We start from the raw sequence: 22927 nt of genomic DNA on the forward strand, positions 1-22927 counted from the left end.
TGGGCGCTGGTTCTATTTCTGGCTGCTCCTCTTCCAATCCAGCTCTCTGCTGTGGCCTGGGAAAGCAGTGGAGGATGGCCCAGGTCCTCAGGCCCCTGAACCCGCATGGGAGACTAGGAAGAAGCACCTGGCTCCTGGCTTCGGATCGGCGCAGCTCCGGCTATTGTGGCCAATTGCGGAGTGAACCAGCAGATGGAAGACCTTTATTTCTCTGCCTCTCACTGTGTGTAACTCTACCTCTCAAATAAATACAAACCTTTAAAAAATCAAAAAACAAAACATTTTTCCTTAAAGTATCTTCTATTTTTCTTCAATATATTCACGTGTTCCTTTAAATATTCCTACATATTTAAGGTATCTGTTTTAAGGCCTGTGTCTGACAGTTCCGTCACCTCCTGCCATTTCTGGGTTGGCTTCTATTGATGGAGTCGAGTCTCCGGCTATGAGTCAGATTTCTCTGCTTCTTTCCAGGTCCAGTAAGTGAAAGCTGGACAATTGTGAATGTCACTTCATTCTGCGTTTGGCTACTGCTATTGCCCATTAATGAGTGCTGGACTTTATTTCAGCATGCAATTAAGTTACCTGCAGAGCAGTGAGATCTAGTTTTGAACTTTGCTAGGGAATATCTATAGTGGCCATGCTCGAGGGATACTTCAGTCTTTTTTTTTTTTTTAAAGATTTATTTATTTGAAAGGCAGAGTTACAGAGAGACAGAGGCAGAGAGAGAAAAGACAGAGAAAGTCCTCGATCTGCTGGCTCACTCCCCAAATGGTTCCAACGGCCAGAGCTGGGCCGGCTTGAAGCCAGCAGCCAGGAGCTTCCTCTGGGTCTTCCACGTGGGTGCACTGCTTTCCCAGGCCATAGCAGAGAGCTGGATTGGAAGTGGAGCAGCAGGGACTTGAACTGGTGCCCATATGGGACGCCGGTACTGCAGGCGGCAGCTTTACCCACTACACCACAGCACTGCCCTCCCCCCATCCCCCCTTTAAGACTTATTTTATTCAAAAGGCAGAGTTAGAGAGAGAGAGGGAGAGACAGAAATTTTCCATCCACTGATTTACTCCCCAAATGACTGCAATGGCTTGAGCTGGTCCAGGCCGAAGCCAGAAGCCTGGAACTCCATTTGGGTCTCCCATGTGGGTGGCAGGGGCCCGCTGGATTGGAAATGGAGCAGCCAGGACTCCAGCAGGCGCTCATATGGGATGTGGGCATCACAGGCGGCAGGTTAACCTGCTGCACATCACTGACCCCGACAGATCAGTATCGTGAAAGTGTAACATCCCTGACATCAAGCACGGCCGGTTACTCATTCAGGATTCCCTTCTGGCTGGGTCAGAACTTGTGTGTCCTAAATGAGCTCTGAGAAGTGTTTTCTTTTCTGCCATTCTTTGCCCAGCCTGGTACTCAAGATGTCAGGGGACCCGCACACAGTCAGCTCTTTTTCTGTGGAGCTCCTTCCTTTCCAGAACTTGGCCCTACAATTCCCAGCTGCCTCTGCCTCCCTCAGACCCTAGTCTGTCTCCTCCATTCCACAAGGCCTTGTGTCTGTGCCTGCCCCGGGCCCAAGCGTAGGGCCTTCCACTTGTTTCCCTTCACTCAGGCTCACGGCCCTGTGCGGGCTGCTGGCTGGTGTCTGGAAGGCAGTCTGTTCACTTACTTAGCCCAGCTGTCTGGCTGTGAAGTCTGGTCCTTGTTACCCTATAATGAGGAGTAGAAGTCTGTCGGGGAGCCGTTTAAAAATCCTTCTTTTCCCAGAGCCCGACCCACAGTGACCGGATCAAATTTCCTAGAGCAGAGGTCGGTCAACTCTAGCGCACAAGCCACATCCAAGTTTGTTTTGGTATGGCTGGCAGGCTAAGAATAGCTTTTGTATTTTTAAAAGATAGTAAAAAATTTGCAAAGATGAATACGTGCGAGAGACCAAGACATTTACTATTGGTCCTTTAAAGAAAATGGTGGCCGACTCCTAATTTAAAGGGCCATTTTCTTCCTTCCTTCCTCTCCTTCTGGGCCAGGCCAAAGACAGGAACCAGGAACTCCAACCGGGTTTCCCAAGTGGGTGCAGGGACCCAAGTACTTGCCACCTCCTGCTGCTTTCCAGGTGCACTGGCAGGGAGCTGGATCGGAAGTGGAGCAGCCAGGACTTAAACCGCAGTGCTCTGATATAGGATGCTAGGGATGCGGTCAGTGGTTTAACCTGCTGCATCACAATGCTGGCCCCAAGAACCTGGTTTTTAAAAAGGGTCCAGTGATTCTGCATTGCAGACATCTCAGTGCCAGTTGGTGTACCAGTATCTGGGATCCATTAGCATGGTAGAAAGAATGCAATCTTTAGGTGCTGGTGGTGTGGTACAGCAGGTTAATCTGCCCTAGGCAGAGCCGGCACCCCATATGGTACAAGTTCAAGTCTTGGCTGCTCCACTTCCAATCCAACTCCCTGCTAATGCACCTGGGAAAGCAGGAGAAGATGGCCCAAGTGCTTGAGCCCCTGCATCCATGTGGGAGGCCCAGAAGAAGCTCTGGCTTCAGCTTGGCCCAGTCCTGGCCGTTGCAGCCAACTGGGGAGTGAACCAGCAGATGGAAGACCTCTCTCTCTCTGCCTCTGCCTGCCCTTCTCTGTAACTCTCTCAAGTAAGTAAATGAATCTAAAAAAAAAAAAAAAAAAAAAAAAAAAAAAAAGTGATCTTTGGAGCCAGAAAGATTTAGGTTGCGTTTTCCTTCATGACCTTGGATAACCGCTCTTAAATCTGTTTCTTCAAAAAAACAAACGACGAACAAAAATTTTTGTTTTTCTTCAGTTGTAAAATGAGAAAAGCCGTGCAGGAATGAGGAAGGTATTCAGGTAAAGTATCCATATGTGATACAGTGTAGGCTGTCAATGATTAATCTTAGGTACACTGAATAAAAAGCATTCAACACCTAATGTCCTCCTTCTGCTCATTGGTTGAAAGCCATGGTGGGCACACTCGTTCTACTAAAAACGTGTGCATCTCCCCACCTCTGTTGCAAACTTTTCCCTCTACCCCCAAGGCCTTGGATACACCTATTCCTCCTTTTCTCCCAGTAACCTATTTTACCTATTTAAATGGGTCAGGATCATCTAACACACACACTCTCAGCTTTCCACGTACAACTGGACATATATCCTTTTCAAGTGACATAATGCAATCTTTCAATCAATTCTAATTACTTTTAAAGAGCATGGACCCTTCCTCTACTTACAAATATATGCATAAATTGTCTCTATTTAGAGAATCCATTCTCCTCACCTTATCATTCCGTGTTACCACAACCTTTTCTTTTGTATCTATTTCAAAGGCAGAATGATGCAGAGAGGGGAGAGAAATTTTCATACCCTGGTTCTCTCCCCAAATGCCCTTAACAGCCAGGGCTCAGCCAGGCTGAAGCCAGGAGCTCCAACTGGTGTCCCACTTGGGTGGTGGGAGCCCACGTACTTGGGCCATCAGCTGCTGCCTCCCAGAGGCACTGGCAGGAAGCTGGATGGGAAGCAGCAGCAGGACTGGATCCCAGGCACTCTATGGGAAGTGGGTGTCCCAAGCAGTGGCTTAACCTCCTGCACCACAACGCCTGCCCCTCCCACCATCTTTTCTTTCAAGTTTCCAAAAGAACTTTACTTTCTCTTTTGCGCCACCATTTCCCTTACTCTTTCCTGCAACCTGCTATTTGTCTCCTAATGCACTACTGAAGAGACCTCCGAGAATCCAAATCGCAAGCTCTTTAAAATTTCTTACCCTACTTTTCTCACAGAAACACTTCCTGGGCTTGGCTTCTGGGGTATTATATTCTCTGGCTTTCCAACCCAGTCTACAAAGAGCAGTCTTTAATTCTCCTAATGCACAGATTTAACAGGTGAGGGCTCAAACATCTTTAAGGCTACCTGCAGCCTGCAGAATCAAATTTAAACCCTCAGCTTGATGCTCCAGGCACTCCGATCAAAGCTTTCCTGACTTTCCCCCATCTCTCCTAAATACTCCCTTATGCCAACCATGAGTTTACTTGCTGGTCTTCAAATACTACCAAAGTTTCACTATATCTATTAAAAAAAATCCTCATTTTCACTTTATTTCATAGGCAGAAAGCCAACACACAGAAGCAGGCTGATCTGCTGTCCAGTGGTTCACTCTCCAGATGCCTGCAACAGCCAGGGCTGGGCTAGGCTGAAGCCAGGACTCTAGAACTCAATCCAGGTCTCCCAGGTGGGTGGCAGGGATCCGAGTACTTGAGCTATTGAAAGATAACATTAGTATGAAGCTGGATTGCAAGCACAGGAGCCTGGATTTGAACAAGTCGCTTCGATATGGGATGTGGGCATCCCAAGTGATATCTTAATTATTCCACCAACTGCCCTCCCCAATCTTATTACCTCTGCCCTATTTTCCTGCCTTCAAAGTCCTCCCTCAGGAAGGCTGCTAAGTGTGCCAAGTCATCTTACTTGTTATCTGTAAAGGGTTAACAGAACTTCCTGTGCATGGAGAAGCCTGGGTGAACTGTCTAGCTCTGCCCCGAGGAAACGTAATGGGGTAACTTATTACTAGGCAAGGCTGCTTACAGCAAAAATGATGCTAATTGGTAAATTATACCTAGACTGGGAAGACGTGGCCTTGTGCTTCTCTGGATGGAGTAACTCTCGGAATTGGGCATGTCTCCTGCGGGGCCCCAGAAACTGCATCTGTAGACCAGAGAAGGTGGCTCTCGTGTGCGAGGCTCCTGCGCCAGGATGGTTCTCGCACCTGTGTGTTCAGGCGCTAATTCTTGGATGGCTGTCACTGCCGCAGAACTCCACCCACAAGAGACACATTTGATGACCCCATGGACAAGCTGTTCTGTGTCTTGTACACTGAGTAAACCGGTGTGTGACCTCTTCAGGTCCCTAACTTCACACACTCGGTCTAAAATGACTCCTTTGAAAGGCATCAGAGACCCACTGTTTATCTTGGCGCAGTTCACTTTGAGGGGTTCTTCCACCTCCCTCCCTCAAGATCCGAGGCTAAAACCTTAGATCTTTTTCATCTGGCAGAATCTGTTATGCCATCTGGTGAATCACTTGGAAAATCTGAATCTCCTTTTTCCCCCATTAGTGGAGATATTAACTACTTCCTGCCTCCAAAGGTTGCTGTAATGAGGATGAGAAAATATTTCCTAAGAGGTAAAATGCTAGGCCTGAGTGCTAACACTAGTACCATCCGTACTTCCCTTCCAGAAGTGCCCTTACAAATAAATATCTATTCAAGTAGTTCATATAGTAATCCTGGGTTTCATTTCAATCTTCAGATAATAAAAATGACTTGATAAAGGAGGGTCATCCTGATGTAAAACTGATGTCAAGCTTAAGAACTGCCTTCAACTCTTTCCTCCAGCCCCAAAGTCTGATCTGCTTTTAGGACAGAACATTGTCTGTTCATACCTTAAATCACCCCTCACTGAACGCAATCCAACAGCTTACCACCTGCCAAACAAGGAGAAGAAGATACATCACTTGTGTTTTAAGCCAGAAAACTGGGAGTCAGTCAAAATCTCCATTATACTCCTGGGACCTCTTAGGTCAAGCACAGAAGGGCAGAAGCAGCCATTATCAATCAATCCCCAGGTTTATAAGAGAAGGTGGATTAGAGAACTGGCAATTTAGCAATTTGCCTGATAGGTTTCACTTTTAGGTAGCAGTAGAGTATCACTTAATTAGCAGAAGCCAGCTCTATCATGGGGACAGAGGTTCTATCTGGGCCAAACCACTCATCACAGACTCCACTGCCACATGACTATCTGGGTCCCTCTCCTGTAGAATTCTGCACGTAGATGGAATGGCTCCTCCGTGGCTACTCCAGTCCTGCTCCTCCTCAGGTTGCTGGTAGGATTCAGAATACTGCCCTCCTCCTTTCTGCTCTGGCCAGCCAGCATCTAGGACCCAGATGTCTTCTCACATTAACCCTACAGGGAGTCCTATCTTCCCCTGCAAGCCCAGCACCAGAAACTACTGGGCCCCAGAGCCAATGGATCCCATTCCCAACAGATCTGCTCTTGAATGTTTTTCCAAAAAATGAAGACAAGATTGAACTGTATTAGCAAGCCAGGCCAAATGAAAAACAGGACAATCTGATTTTTGCATCTATTTATCTGTGAGGATATTTTAGTTTTAAAATTTGGCTAAAGGGTAGCAGACACTGTCGTGGCACAGTGAGTTAAGCCCTGCCTGGGACACACGCAACCCCTATTGGAGTATTGATTTGAGTTCTGGTTGCTGTGCTTCTGATGTAGCTCCATGCCCATACACCTGGGAAGCAGTAGATAGCTCAAGTACTCGAATTCCTGCCACACGTAAGGGAGACCTGGGTGAAGTTCCTGGCTCCTGAATTCAGTTTGGCCTAATCTTGGCTGCTGTAGCCATTTGGAAAGTGAACTAGCAGATGGAAGATCTTTTAAATAAACAACAACAATTTTTTTTAAAGATTTTATTTGAAAGGCAGAATTAGAGAGAGGGAAAGATCTTCTAACCGCTGGTTCACTCCTCAGATGACTGCAATGGCCTGGGCTGGGTCAGACTGAAGCCAGGAGCTTCATCCACATGCCCCATATGGGTGCAGGGGCCCAGGCACACCTGCAGGGAACTGGGAGCTGGAGCAGAAGCAGAGCAGCCTGGATGGCACCCGTGTGGGATGCCAGAGTGTGTGCCAGATGCAGGAGGTGGCGTGGCCCTCTACTTCACAGTGCCGTTTTTGTTTGTTTGTTTTTTAAGACTTATATATTTGAAAGGCAGTTAAAGAAAGAGAAGGAAGGAAATCTTCCATCCACTGGTTCACTCCCAAAATGGCAACAATGGCCAGAGCTTGGCCAAGCGAAAGCCAAAAGCCCACAGTTCCACACAGATCTCCCACATGGGTGGCAGGGCCCAAGCACTTGGGCCATTTTCTGTTGCTTTCCCAGGTGCATCAGCAAGGAGCCAAATCAGAAACTGAGCAGCCAGGACTGGAACCAGTGCTCATACGGGATGCCACATCACATATAGCAGCTTAGCTCACTGTGCCACACTACTTGTTTCAAAACATCTTTTAAAAATAAAATTTGGTGGCAGGCACTGTGGCGCAGTGGGTTAAAGCCCTGGCCTGAAGCGCCTGCATCCCATGTGGGCGTTGGTTTTAGTCCCGGCTGTACCTTTTCCAATCCAGCTCTTTGCTCTGGCCTGGGAAAGCAGAAGATGGCCCAGGTCCTTAAGGTCCTTAGACTCCTGTACCCACGTGGGAGGCCCAGAAGCAGCTCCTGGCTCCTGGCTTCGGATTGGCACAGCTCTGGCCATTGCGGCCACTTGGGGAGTGAACCAGCAAATGGAAGACCTCTCTCTGTAATTCTTTCAAATAAATAAAATAAATCTTAAAAAAAAAAAAAAAAAAATTTGGTTGATTCACAAGTGGAACATTAACTATAGCTATATTCATTTTTGTCAAGTACCTAATTTTATTAACTGGTACAGTGATGGCATTTCATTAATGAAATTATTTTACAGAAAAATTTGGCATATTTAAATATTAACCCAGAATTTGGCTCTGCATGAAAAGAAAGAAATATGGTTAAGGCCAGAATGAGTAACTGGGGATCAGCAGGGGGAATACTAGCTCAGCCATGAGTCTCTCCAAAAAACTGCCAATCTTATAATGCATAGACATTACCGGTTATTGGTAAAGCGACAATAGCAAAATCAGGAGTGTCCACATACTTGATGACTCAAAGTATAACACACAGGTACTTCAAAATAGTCGTGGAAAGACAATACTAAAAAGCCAGGTTCATTTTGGTGCTAAATTTTTTTGAAATTCATGTATGAAAGCATTCTTCAACCCCCTATTTTGTGTGCCTTCAGGTCACAAGCCCATGTGTACATTAAAAGCAAGATTATCCTGTACTTCTTCGCCTTCCCGTATAGCTTCCATCCAGGACAGAGTCATCTCCCAAATGGTCCAAGGACTTCCCCAACGGGCCCTTTGTCAAAGCTGAGGGGCTCAGCCGGCTGCTGCTGCAGACAGGCCCTGTCCCTAGAGAGCCTCCAGAGCCGGCCACGGACGCACGCTGGGGCTGAGTGGCACAGGAGAAACCACACTTTCATTTTACATATTTTCCTGAGCCAGCAACACGTGGTTTGATATTCTTTCCGAAGCTGGACACAGCAGGGACAATTCCCCACTAGGAGAGCCAACAACCCAGACTCTGCAGTATACAGTGCTGTTGAGTGAGGATGCTCATTGAGTGACCCGTATCAAATGTGTTTCTGACTTAGGATGTGTTCAATGTATGGTGAGTTCACTGGGATGGTACCCCATGGTAAATCCAGGAGCATCTGTATAATGCAGGCATCAATGGTGGGCACAAACCTTGGAGCTACCATTGAGATTCATTTAATGACTCTGGAAAAATGAAGTAGAAGTTTATTAGCTTTATATAAACCACCGCAAAGCATATCCAGCACATATACAAATTTTCTTCAAATTCTCTGTGTAGTAGCCTATTGGTTTTGAAACTGACACTTTGCAAGCAAATTAAATGTTCAGAGACCAAACAAACACCATCACTCAGAGAAAAATATAACTAAAGAACATTTATTTTCCACTAAGAGTTTGCCTTGAGGATGTAACTAAACTGAGCCACCCCCCACCCCATCTCCAAGGGTTAGTACAGTGACTGTTATAAAGCAGATCTCAACAGTCTGAAGCTCTGGAACCAACATTAACTGACAAAAAAATTCCATCTAAATCCTCATAAAAATGTTTAAGTAAAAAAAAAAAAAAGGGAAGAAAAAGAAAAGAAAAAAGGGGCAATGGGGGTTTCAGATTGAACAACATTCTCACACTTCATCTGATACATTCAATCTGGCTAGAGTGTACCAAGTGGAAACAGGATCACTATAATACAAAACTCCCACTACAGCACGCTGTACACACCTGTGTTCCAAGCCCACCCCCATCCCCCTACTGCTTCCACTCCATTATTTTCCCGCCTGTTGGGCCTGCCGGCGGAGGAGCACGTAGATCTTCTCTTTGATCCAGTCTTTGTTATAAGGCTGGTATGTCTGGGTATCAGCCCGGTAACTGAGGAAGAGAAAGGTAACAAGCAGAGTTACAGCGGTCACTTACTGGCATGCATTCAAAGCCCCAAATCTTAACTGCCCGGCGGGACATGGGTGTGCACATTCCCACACATCAGCTTAAGGAGGAGGTGAAAGATGCTTCCGTGGCTGCTGAATTTTAAGGAACACAAACTTCAGATCACCTAGTACAATTGCACAGTGGAAAAAGCAACTAAGACCGGGAAGTCCAGTTACGTGCTCAGTATGTTACCTCTCTACTTGCTGACACAGTGTGGCCAGAACTGTGTGCTCTTTCTCCCACGTAGCTTCTATTTTTATAGTTCCTTTAGTGATTACAAGACATAAACCAAACACTGGTACAAACTTTAGATTTGCTAAGTTTACTCTGAATTAACTAAGAAACTTTTACAACATGTTACTGCCAAGATTTCTTGCTGTTTTTTCCCTTGTGAAGTACTAAGAGAAAGAAACCCCATAGTCTGTATTTTAGAACTTGCTTTTTAAAATAAATTTAAATTTGCTAGAGGTCTTTGGAGGGGAATTATCAGAAGACAAAGCAAACTCTAAAAACGTCTCTTCTCAGAAAAGAAGGGCAGAGAACACGCCCAGCATTAGCAGTAAACTCCCACAGGCCTCCAAGTGCTTCAGGAGCCTGAGAAATCCCTCCAGGACTCAAAGACAAAAACCAAAAACAGAAAAAACATCCCAGTTGACCTACAACTGAAATTCTGTGGGATAAGTAACAAACCCACTTCTGGAGCCAAACTAAAGCCATAGCATAAAAAAGAAACCGCACGCAACCAGCAACCAGCGACAGCCATCACAGAGAGTGCATGCCGCATCTCAGAGCTGCGGGCACCACCTGCTGGGAGCACCGCGCACAGCCAGGAGGGAGGCGCACAGCCAGGAGGGAGGCGGCAGTCTGCCTGCCTAGACACACCTCAGGAAAACAAAGTAACTGGGTTTCAATTACTGTCTTGTTTTAGCCAGACAAATGACATTCACAGGTACCTATTTAGATGTTATCAAACACTAGGAACTGCTTTAAGCACTCTGCAACCCTGCAAGTAGGTACAATTATAATCTGTTACAAATGAGGACACCAAGGTTCAAGAAGCAATGTATAAGTGACCCTGGACGACTGGTAGAGTTTAAACACTCCTCTCTCCTTGGACCTCACTGAACACCAAGCCAGAAATCGACACTCTCAATTTTTGGCCAAGGAAACAGATTCTGAAGAAGAAATGCTTCCCACGGCAACATCATAGTCTTCCTTTGAAGGATAAAATCAGCCTCGGGTTTATTAAAAATGCGCTTTTACAAAATGCTTTTTTACTAATGTCCTTTTTAAAATAAGCAATATTCTAAGAAGTAAAGTAATTTTCTCTATCTTCTGTTCATGCTTCATAATTAAATAAGTGCTAATCTAGCATACTTTTAAGATGTGGCAGGGTAGACTACAATATTCGTAATAGCAATGGACAAGAGCAAGAAAAGGAACAGAATTTCTCAGAACTATCATTTCTGGGTGGGAAAGCCTTATTCCCAGTCCATTCCTTCTCGCAAATCTAATCATCATGGCTTGTAAGCATTTAGTAACCCATCAGCTTGCACGCTGTTTTCCAACTCACAGAAGTAATGTCTTCTTTATGGAAAGCTGTGTGTTGATGGCTGCTAACCGGCACTTGAGAAAATGAGACAATGAAATGCTGAGTACATTAATAAAACGCCTCGCTGTTGGCTGGGATGACTTTTCTAGCCTACTGCTCTGCTATCAGTGAATGCAGGCTGAGACAGCAGCAGAAGCTGTGGTCTGCACACTGAACTCAGCAGTCTTCACAACAGCAAACTATCCCCCGACAGGAGACCCATCTCATCACAGAAACCTTTTGTCTAAGCAAACAAGGAGAGCCTGCATATTTAAAAGGCTGTTTCAATCATCTTAAAAATCAAAGATCAGAAAGCTGTGAAAACAATCCATACTCTGACTCTAAGTACACAAAATGCAAATTCTCCGATTATATTACTAATACATGGTTGGTTTGCCCTGGGTTAGTTATGTTGCCAGGTAGAACCTATTCCATTTCCTCATATGTGTTTTCTTACAAAAAAAAAAAAAAAAGGTCCAAGGGTCACTATCATATACATTTAACAGAAGCCACAAGGTCACAATTTACAAACAGACTCATCCCTGGCTTGGGAAGTTAACAGCTCAAATTCTGTTCCCTGACCAAGGAAAGCAGCAGGGTGAGCAAGCTCAGGAGCCCACAGCAGTATGTGACCTCTTTGGAAACATCTTATTTTTCTTGCCTAATAGAATATAACCAAAATCATGTGAGAAAAATAGTTCTAAATTCAATTCTCAAAGCTTTCAGAGGCCAAATGATTTTCAATGTTAAAAACAGAAACATACGGTGGGTGCTGTGTGTAGCAAGTCAGGCTGCCACTCGGGACACCCAAACCCATACTGAGTGCCTGGGTGGCTACTCTGCTTCTGATTCAGCCTCCTGTTAGTGCATCCTGGAGGCAGAAAGTGCTGACTCAAGTGCTTGGCCCCTGGCACCTACATGGGAGACCAGGATGGAGTTCCAGGCTCTTGGCTTCTGCCTGGCCCAGCCCTGAGTTATGGGCATTTGGGGAGTGAACCTTTCTCTTTCCCAAGTAGATGAATATAAGTGATTAAAACAAAATAAAGCAAAAGTAAAACAAAAACCCTACTTCTTAGAGCTTTTCAGATAGATAATTAGACAATTAAAAACCATAAATTATCGTTAATTTTTCTTCTGTATTACCTGAACAAGTTGGAAAGAATTATCCAGGGAAAAATTAAGTAAGTCTTTCCTTTTTTTCCTTATTTTAGCATATTATATGTGGTTTCTGGTTTATATTTAATAGTTACATACTTGTGGTATGTCCCTCATTACCACTGTTTTACTTTGTATAATATTCCCAGTCACAAAAGCCAAAATACCTTTTCACTGGTTGATAATATAATTAATCTCATGAAAATTTATATTCTTACCATTCTGCTCATAGCAAGTTTTAGATACTAGTTGTAATTAAAAACAAACCCTTTGGGGCCAGCATTGTGGTGCAGCGGGTTAGGCTGCTGCCTGCAGTATCAGCACCCCATATGGGGACCAGTTCATGTTCTGGCTGCTCTACTTCTGATCTAGTTCCCTGTAATGTGCCTGGAAAAGCAGTCCTGAGGAAGGCCCAAATGTTTGGGCTTTATCACCCATGTGGGAGATCCATATGGAATTCCTCACTCCTGACTTCAGCCTGGCCCAGCTTTGGCAGTTGTGGCTATTTGGGAAGTGAATCAGCAGATGGAAGAGCTTTGTCTCTCTCTGTAACTCTGACATGGGTCACTCAATCCCTTGTACATACCTCCTACATTTAGCAAAATCTTCACTAACTCTCCACCTCCTCACTTGCAGCCATCCAGTTTAAGAGTGACTAGAAAATCTAGGACCTCAGCTTGAATTCACTTTAAATGCATTAACAAGTACCCCAGAGGACACTTAGTGCATCCCAGAAATCACACATATCCTTAGCCCTACACCCTCCAAGATTATTTGCAAACCTGCAACATCTCCTCTTTCACCCTCAATTTCAAAGAGGGTCTTTGCTTCCTATTTACCTGAGGTAACGGAAGCACAACCAGAAAACCACCAGCACGTTTGTCTGCCCTTCCTACTTCCCCACCAATGGCCTGTCAAGATCCTACTAAAGCCATTCACCTCTCCCTTCCTCACCAGATCAGCCTGCCACTTGCCAGCATTTTCTCCCATGGAAAGGGGGGACAGTCTCCTTCTCTGGCTATATTTGCTTCTGCACTCTTTCAAGCAAAATTCTTCAAACAAGTCATCCGTATTAACTGCCTAAAATCCCCTCTTCTGATTCCCTTAAACTCACTGAAATCCGTAAAGACTTTACTCCCATGATTCTACCAGAGACTTCTGTGGTGCCAAATCCCAGAGCACCTTCTCAGCCCTCATGTGCTTGACCTTTCGCTACTATGAAAGGCTTCTGCAGTAGCTCCTAGGACGACCCTGCCCCCTGCCCCTCCCAGGCTTCCTCAGGGACTTCAAACCCACCATGCACACTCCTGCCTGTGACTCGTACACCACCTGTGCCTGGCCTCCTCTCTCCCCTGAGCCGGTGCTCAAACATCACCCTTCAGTGACCCGGTTATTTTCCAGCCGCCCGGCAACATTGCAACCACCTCCAGACCCTCCTTACCACTTTCCCTTCCCTGATCTGTTTGTCTCTAGTTTTAAAGAGGGACTTAACGCCTTTATTTTTAATCTACCTGTCTATTAGGTTACGACTCTCCCTATCAGAATGCAAGCTTCGTAGGAGCGGGGATGTTTCATCTGTTCTATCCACTGCTGAATTCCCAGTACCCAGAACATACACTTGGCCCTCCATATGCCCAGGTTCTGCATCACAGGATTAAACCAACTGTGGGTCAGAAATATTTGGAAAACAAAAACAAAAAAACTGCATCTGTTCCAAACAGGTACAAACCTTTCTTCTCCTCACAACTCCCTAAACAATATGGTACAACTATGTACACAGCGTTACATTGTATTTAAAATACACAGGAGGATGTGTAGTTACATTGCCAGTTTATGTTGGGAGTTTGAGATTTGGGGATCTTGCTACCAATCCCCCACAAATACTGAGGGACCACACCTGGTAAGCAGCATTCAAATATTTGCTGACTGAACATGTCTGTGTCTCTATGAGAGGACATGTGTCAGAAGACATGCAGACCAACTGCAGATTAACCCAGCAGAGTATCTGCAGCTCTACTATTCTCATAGTTTTCTGAGTTATATTTAAAAATAATAATTAAAACTTTCTAATTAACACCTTTCGTTAAAGACCAAAACTAGACAACTTGAACATTCTGAGTAAGCAAAGTAAAACAGCTGTAACAATGAAGAGACACATAAAACAACTCAGGGCAGGCATTTGACCTAACAGGTAAGAAGACCCATGTCCCACATCAGAGTGCTGGGTTCACGTCACCGATGTGAGAGACCTGGATGGATTGCCTCACTCTCAGCTTCGGCTTCACCCAGTCCCAGCAGTTGCAGGCATTTGGGATGTGAACCTGTACGTGGGAGCACTCTCTCTCTGTCTCTCAAATAAATTAGAAATAATTTAAGGGGGTGAATGATATAGTATTTTATGCTCCCTGGTAATAGTGGTAATGAAAAAGGGGGTGGGGAGGGAAAAGCACCAAGACATGAAACTTCTCTACCAGCACCCTCTGCAGAGTAACTGCATCAGTCAGTAAAGTTCTTCAAACTGTCCTGTGTTTTTGGCTTTATGTATTCAGTTTACAATCCATCTCTAAGAAATCCTAGTTACTCGGCTACCATCAATCATCTCAAACAGCTGGACAGAACAGTAAACACAGGAGATAGGGGGCTAATACTTACACAAGGCAGCTGAGGTCTGCCAGATCATCAATAAAATCAAACAACTGACTGATATCGTATGTGATAGACGGACTGTTGGGATTCATTCTTTTCAGATGTTCCTCATACATTTTACAAACACCTAGGAGAAGAGAGAAAGAAAGAAAAACAAAGTTTTTTTTTCTTTTTAAAGTTTACTTACTAAAAAATCAAGATCTTACAATCACAAACTTTCAGATGAGCAGTGTTGTGTATCGAGATCATATTTATTCTGATAAGAGTTGGGCTGGAAAAACAACAGTAGGTTGATCACTTTTTCTTAATTAGTGATACGAACAAAAAGAAATTCACCAGGATGTTGGTAATGGTTTGGTGCCCTAACATAAAAAAACTTCAAACCACGGGTGGTAAAAGGACTTTAAAAGACTTGTCCTCTAATGATTAAGCTAATAGTAACACTGCATCTGACGGAGCAATTCTTTCCAGTAAATCTTTCTAAAACCAGAGGAAAGAAACAAGTGAAGGGGTTATCCTCACAGGTGATTAAGATCCTGGACTATGGATTTGGACAGACCGGAATTCCAGCTCTGCCCTTATTAATTGTGAAACTGAGGCAAGTGACTCCACTTCATGAACCTTACCTGACAAACAGGAAATAAAAAAATTAGACAAATACATTCATTGTTCACCTTAAAAAAGCATTGACCAACAAGCTACCATCATACTTAATGTGAGAAACTGATGCTTTTCTGCTAAGATTAGGAAGACTGGAATAGTTACTCTTGCCACTTCCCTTCAACATAGCAGGAGGTTCCTGGCAGGACAATTAGGCAAGAAAAGCAGGAACAGGTATCCAGATCAGAAAGGAAGTACAACTGTCTGTATTTGCAGATGACTCGATTCCACAGTGGAAAGCGCTAAGAAAACCACGGAAAAATTATTAGGATGAACGAGTGCAACAGTGGCAGGATACACAATTACTATATAGAAATCAATTCTATTGAGGCCAGTGCTGTGGCGTAGTGGGCTAAACCTCCACCTGCGGTGCCAGCATCCCATATGGGCACTGAGTCGCATCCCAGCTTCTGATCCAACTTCCTGCTGATGGCCTGGAAAAGCAGCGGAATATGGTCCACGTGCATGGGCCCCTGTACCCGAGTAGGAGACCTGGAAGAAGTTCCTGACTCCTGGTTTCAGATCGGTCCAGCTCCAGCTGTTGCAGTCATTTTGGGAGTGCACCAGCAGATGGAAGACCAGAGCCTCCCCCTTTCTGTCTGTAACTCTCAAATAAATAAGTAAATCTTATTTAAAAAATCAATATTTCAATACTCTTAACGGTAAACAATCTAAAATGAAGAAAATAACTATTTACAACAGCATAAAAAAATAAAATCCTTGTGGATAAATTTAACAAATAGGCTAATCCTCTGCCTTGCGGCACCGGCACCCCAGGTTCTAGTCCCGGTCGGGGCACCGGATTCTGTCCCGGTTGCCCCTCTTCCAGGCCAGCTCTCTGCTGTGGCCAGGGAGTGCAGTGGAGGATGGCCCAAGTCCTTGGGCCCTGCACCTGCATGGGAGACCAGGATAAGCACCTGGCTCCTGGCTTCAGATCAGCGTGATGCGCCGGCCAGCGGCCATTGGAGGGTGAACCAACGGCAAAAGGAAGACCTTTCTGTCTCTCACTGTCCACTCTGCCTGTCAAAAAAAAAAAAAAAAAAAAACCTTACTACAATCAAGATAGTGTAGTACTTGCATAAGGATTATAATACATCAATGGAATAAAATTGGTCCAAAAATAAAACCTCAGACTTATGGTCAACTGCTTTTCCACAAGGGTGCCAAACAATTCAATGAAAAAAGATTAGTCTTGGACTGGTGCTGTGGCACAGCGGGTTAATGCCCTGGCCTGAAGTGCTGGTGTCCCATATGGGCGCCGGTTCGAGACCTGGCTGCTCCACTTCTAATCCAGCTCTCTGCTATGGCCTGGGAAAACGGTAGAAGACGGCCCAAGTCCTTGGACCCTGCCTCCATGTGGGAGACCCAGAAGAAGCTCCTGGCTCCTGGTGTCTGACTGGTGCAGCTCCAGCTGTTACAGCTAATTGGGGAGTAAGCCATGGAAGACCTCTCTCTCTCTGTATAACTGACTTGCAAATAAATAATCTTTTTTTTTAAAAAAAAAAAGAAGCTAAAAAAATAAGAAAAAATGATTAGTCTTCTCAACAAATGGTACTAGGACAACTTGATAATTAGACGCAACCAAATGAAGTTGGACCCATAAATCACACAACGTAAAAAAAAAAAAAAAACAAAAAAAAACAAAAAAAAACAAACAAACCATGAAGATGGATCAGAAAATGCCTGGGATGGATTCCTGCCTGTTTCCAGCTCAGCTTTCTGCTTTGTGAACCCTGGGAAGGAACAGATGATGGCTCAAGTGCTTGGGTCCTGTCACCCACATGGTACACCTAGATGGAGTTCCTGGCTCCTGGCTTCAGTCCAGCCCAGCCCTAGCTGTTGAGGGCATCTGGGAATGAGTTAGTGGATGGAAGCTCATGAGCTCTGTCACTCTGCCTTTCAAATTAAAATAAACAAACAAGAAGTGGGAGCAGAGGGAAACCGGAAAGAGCCGGGGCAGGTGTCTGGCACCTCTACTTAGGATGCCCACATTCCCTATCAGAATGCCTTTGCTTCCAACCCACTTTCTGCTAATGTACACCCTGGGAGGCAACAGCAGTGGCTCCAGTGCTGAGTCCCTGGCACCCAGGGGGAGCCTCAGACTGAGCTCCAGATGCTTGGCTTCAGCCTGAGCCAGGCCTGATTGTTGCAGGCATCTGGAAAGTGAACCAGGGGATCAAAGATCTCTGTTCTCCAAATAAAATGAAAATAAAAATTAAATTAAAAAAAAAAATCAAATATTTAAAATAAATAAAAGAACTCACATGATGAAACGCTCAGTAAAAAACACAGGCATTAACCTTTGTCATCTCAAAGAAATGATTTCTTAGATATGACAACAAAAACACAAGCAACATCAAGAAACAGTTGGACTTCATGAAAATTAAAAATGATTGTGTTTCAAAGGACATTCGAAGCGTTGTGCTAGCTCAAAGAAGCCAATGTGGAAATGCTACAGTCGTGCAGTTCCAACATGACATTCTGCAAATGGCACAACTAGAGGCAGTAGGAAAAAACCCAGTGGTTGCTGGAGGCCTGGGAGGAGGGGCGGGGAAGGAGGGAGTAGAAGAGTTGAAGAGATTTTCAGGCCATTCATGTGACCTACTGATGGTAAATACTTATCAGCACACATCTGTCGAAACTCAGAGGAAGCTCAAAGCCAGCAGCCCTAATATCAACTCTGAACTTTACTTACTAATATCTCAATATTGGTTCTTCAATTGCAACAAATTTATCACCCAAGGAAAGACGTGGTAACAGGGGAAATTGGGAAGGGAGATGCTAGAACCTGTACTAGTTGATCAATTTTCCTAAAACTGCTCTAAAATAGCAGTCTATTAATTTTTTAAAAAGGAGCGAGGGGCTTAGGGAAGAAAAGCTCTACTTACAAGTAACTATGAACTACTACCAGAAAGAAAAACAGAGCAAGAAAACCACCATTTGGTAACCACCACGTGGGAACTGATTCAATAATTCTACCTAACATTTTTGTTTTAATCTTTTAATAAATCACCATTTATAACATAAAACAAAACCCCAACTCTTCTAAGTCATGAAGAGACATGGAAGAACCTTAAATGCATATTACAAAGAAGCCAGTCTGAAAAGCAAAATCCACAGAACTGTACAGCACAAAGAATAAATTCTAATGCAAACTGTGGCCTTTAGTTAATAAAGATTTATCAATACTAAATCACTGTAACAAACCTAGCACATCACTAGAACAGACATTAATAATGGGGGAAATGTGAAGAGCTAGGAAGGAGTAATATAGAAACTCTACTTTCTGTGTAGTTTTTAATGAAACCTAAGACTGTATATTAAGATATACAGACTTGCTAACACACACACACGTACGTACATGTTTCTATGCATGTTTACACACATATAAAGTTAGGCTTTGTTGAAATCAGTAAAGGTTAGCAAATGTTATTGTGGGATCAAAGGCCAAGCACCATTATTATAGGCAACCTGACGTAGGAGCATATAAACAAAGTCCACCTCAAAGGTTAGCAAGGATGAAGCAGATGAAGGAAATGAAGACAGACCAGGAGACTACCTTGCTCTTGAACAGAATTTAATAGCAGGCTAGAAAGAATGGCACCAGCTACCCAGAACCTCTGATTATTACAAACAGTCGCTCACTACTGCTGGCTTAACATGGACAGATTTTAAGTCTAACTTAGTTAATTTGAATAATCAACAGATTCAAGGACATACACAGCAGCAAAACCAAAGCAACTACTAAGAAACAGTAAGGACTAACGGTTCCCTTCAGGGTGGTGTCAGCTCATCTAATGCACGGCACATTATACTGATTTGGTTCCATTTGTTTTTTCTGACCTCAGTGTTTTTGTTTTTTAAGATTGATTTATTTGACAAAGTTACAGACAGAGAGAGGTCTTTTATCTGCTGGTTTTCTCCCCAGATGGCCACAACAGCTGGAGCTGGGCTGATCTGAAGCCAGGAGCTTCTACCTGTACCCAGGTACCCACACGGGTACAGGGGCCCAAGCACTTGGACCATTTTCCACTGTTTTCCCAAGTCATTATCAAGGAGTTGGATTGGAAGAGGAGCAGCCAGGACTTGAACCAACATCCATATAGGATGCCAGCACCAGAGGCTTAACCTACCACGCCACAGCACTGGCCCGCTAAGCTTTAATTTCTAACAACACTCTGATGGCTGTAACTAAATCTCAATGCTCTTAACGTTTCTATGTACAATCAGCAATCTAAAATTCAGAAGCTGTCCCTAGCGGCTTAGCAACTCCAGTGCTAGTTCTAACGAGAACGTATGGGGCTATCTACGGATGTCTGCAGCACGACCAAGTAACAATCAGCAATGTACTCAGAAAACAGTGAGAAGCCTTGGGAAGTTATTTGTTATATACAGGGCTTGGGTTTGAAATGCATACTTGCAGCAGGAAAAGACCGTGTGCATAGTTCATGTTTGAAATATTCAACAAGTACGGTCTATCCTAAGTATCTACTTTTCCCTAACAAAGTAATACATTCAGAAATCTATGGAGAAAAACAAACCCAGTTTCTAAACAAAACACATTTTAATAGTAAGTTTCAGTGGGGAAAAAAAAACCTCAAAGATTTCTGCCCCCGATGGGTGTTAAGCTCACCTTCCATGCATTCATTCACAGATTCATAGTCAGCGTAAGTTCTGCCTTCTGGCCTCTTGGTAGGCTGTACCAGCAAAATGGTATGAGACTGCAAGGGAAGAAGTGATTTCAATGTAAGTGTCTAAGTTTCTACTGGAGAAATCCACAGTATCGTATACAATCCTTATTCATGACATAATCATTATATTAAAACACAGTGTCTTCATCTGACAGTTTTATTTATTTGAAAGGTCGATAGAGAGAGAACCTCAATTTTTTATCCACTGGCTCACTCCCTAAGTGGCCGCAACAGCCAGGAGCTAGGAACTCCATCCAGATCTGCTTACGCAGCCGGCAGCAACTCAAGCGCTCTCAGCCATCACCTGCTGCTCCCCAGGTACATTACAAGGGAGTTGGAACAGAAGTTGGAGTAGTTGGGAACCTGCACTCTGATATGGGATGTGGACATCCCCCCACTAAGCCACAAATGCCCAGTCCCTCCCCTCCCAACAGTAATTACGTCTCTGCCCAAGTGTGGATCAGAGACTGGATTCCTAAGTCCCTCAGCCTCCCAGTCCTGCATGACTGCTTCTGCAAACTCTAACCCTCCCTCCTGCCAAAGCTGTGACAACCAAAAATATACCCAGACATTGCCAAATGCCCCCTACAGGCGGGAGTGAAGACGGGGAATCTCCCTCAGCTGTGCATCGCTCTCCACTGAGACTGAGCCTGCCCAATTACCTGCCACCTAAGGTTCATTAGTTAGATGCTAGTGTGATGCAACTCCACCATAAACTCAATCCCCAATCAACGCACTCTTGTTTTTTCTTCTCTTTTGCAAGACCGTATTTTTCCTGGCCAAAACATCTAGCCTTAAAATGAACCTGGTGCTGGTTCACTCCCCACATGGCTGCAATGGCCAGAGCTGCACCAGCCAGGAGCTTCCTCCCGGCCTCCCACGCGGGTGCAGGGGTCCAAGGACTTGGGTCATCTTCTGCTTTCCCAGGCCACAACAGAGAGCTGGGTCGGAAGAGGAGCAGTTGGGACTCGAACCGGAGGACTAACCTACTGTGCCACAGCGCTGGTTCCCCTGGGGCTTTTCAATACTGCTGCCCAAAGATAAGGATTTAAAACTACTAAGAGTGGAACCTGACTAAATTCTAAAAACCTAAATTCTAAAAACTGCACTCAAGATGGCTGCCATTTTTAAGTGGCAGTGCTTCCCTGTTACCAAGCCTTTAAGGATCACTATACCCTTCCACTTTCTTCTTGGGAGCTCTTTTTAGAACACTTCGGTTTTATTAGAAATCCAAACATATTTGCCTTATCACTCTTTTCCCTTCTGGACAGATTTGGTCCTTGCTTTCTATGGTCCTTTCTCAGGGGAGTGCTTTTCCTCTTATAAATCTAGTTTATAGCATATACATCTATGATCTTCTATCTACACAATAAGAAGACTGTGAAAACCCATTTCCTTAATAAAATCCTTATTCTCTGGTTACCAAGCAGTAGCGATTCACTCGGATGAAGGGGTAACCGCCCCCCAAACATGAACTCTAAGAGGTCAGTCTGCTACTGCTGAAATGCCACAATACGTCAATTAGCTTCAAATGCTTTCCCCCAAACTACCAGGGAAGGGGAGGGAGGGAGGGACAAAGTCTGGTCTTCTGTCCCTGGCTATGTCGGTGGAATGCTACAGAAGGAAGGAAGGGACACTTACAAGTTCTGATCCTCAGCCTACTTCGATAAGTAACTGTTGCCCACATCCATCCGACGCGGGATGGACCTGTTACTGGGACTTTCTCAGGTTTCAATCTAAGCATTCGGACACAGTACCACATGGTGACATAAAGCCAGGGAAGGAAACTCAGAGGTCCAACGACTTGCCCAAGGTCACACTGCTGGTTATGGAACCGGAAAGATGGTCTAACTCAGTCCTCTTCGGGAGACCATGTTGGGCCAAACAATGAAGCAGCTCAACTCAGCAAAGCACACCTGGAGAAGTTCCTTGCTAACCCCCGCGGCAACCAGAAAAGGAAAGTCTACGTGTGGAGGCAGCCCCGATTCCTCTCTCTTGATCTAGAGACAAAAGCCCACCCATCGCCCCGCCGCCCCGCTCACAGGCGTCGGGAGGCCCGGCCCGGGACCCCACCTTGTCTGCCTCTGGTCCCCAGGGACTTAAGAAGGGCTAAGAACAAGACTGAAGGCGGAGGCAGAAGCCCAATGAGGCACCTAGGAGTCTCAGAGAAGGCGAAAAAGGAGGTAAAAAATAAGGGGTGGGGGGCAGGCAGGGCGCTGGAAAACAAAAGGGAACGGCTGAGGAAGCCCCCTTCGGAGCCAACACGACCCCTCTGGGCTCACAGGCTGGCTCCAGGAAGCCGGCGATTCTGTCAGTTTCGGGAAGGGGTTTGTCAGACGTCTCTCGGCCATTGTTCCTACAGCAGCATGCTTGGAGGGAAGGAGCAGCACCCTCACGCCTCCCTCCACCCAGCGGCCAGAGAGAGCGAGCGTATCCGCAGACCCACGGCACGCCTCGCTCGAGCCAGCAGGCGGGCGCGCAACCGTAGGGCGGACCCGGGCTCCGGGGCCTACAGCCAGGCCCCGCGTCCCCGCGGCGGGAAGGGGAAGGGTCGAGCCACGAGCTGCAGGGACGGGGAGCTGCAAGCGCGCGCGCTGGGAGAGTCAGGGCAAGAGGCTGGGGAGATGTACGGGACTGAGGTCGCTTGCAAAACGGGGGCCTCGGGGAGCCGCAAGGGCCTTTCTCACCATCGCGCCAAACTCTTCTCTTTGCAGCCGCTGCCGACACCGCCGCCGCACACGAGCTTAGCCGCAACGCCGCCAACAGCCAATCCCCGCGAGAGGAGCCGCCGGAAATCGTCGGGAGCGCGACGCGAAGAGAACCTTCGTACCATAGAGACGCACACGCTTCCGGCAGCTAGAGCAGATACTGACTCGGCTTCAGCCATCTTGGATAAGGGCGAAGAACTACGTAGGGAAAGCTTCGGCGCTGTAAAAAGAACGCTCTTTTTCAAGACTCTATTTCCCGTACCCTTTTTATTAGAAGTACGACTAGAATGATGGCCGGTATAGACAGGGACACCGGTCATTTTTTCA

General features: G+C 45.3%; 1 protein-coding gene across 2 annotated transcripts; it reads right to left on the reverse strand.

Moving 5' to 3' along the window:
• Window positions 1-8406: 8406 nt before the first annotated feature.
• ERH (ERH mRNA splicing and mitosis factor) lies at window positions 8407-22733 on the reverse strand. Of its 2 annotated transcripts, none has more exons than XM_002721665.5 (4): window positions 22580-22733; window positions 19835-19922; window positions 14548-14668; window positions 8407-9092 (listed from the first exon to the last, which is right to left on the reverse strand). In XM_002721665.5, the coding sequence occupies exons 1-4, from the start codon at window positions 22580-22582 to the stop codon at window positions 8990-8992; spliced, it is 315 nt and encodes a 104-aa protein (XP_002721711.1). In that variant the 5' UTR covers window positions 22583-22733; the 3' UTR covers window positions 8407-8989. The 2 variants fall into 2 exon arrangements, with proteins under 2 accessions (XP_002721711.1, XP_008246804.1); XM_008248582.4 differs by lacking the exon at window positions 22580-22733 and adding an exon at window positions 22175-22429.
• Between the last annotated feature and the right edge of the window lie 194 nt (window positions 22734-22927).

Source organism: Oryctolagus cuniculus, chromosome 20 (assembly GCF_964237555.1).
Source record: "Oryctolagus cuniculus chromosome 20, mOryCun1.1, whole genome shotgun sequence".
Classification (NCBI taxonomy): domain Eukaryota; kingdom Metazoa; phylum Chordata; class Mammalia; order Lagomorpha; family Leporidae; genus Oryctolagus; species Oryctolagus cuniculus.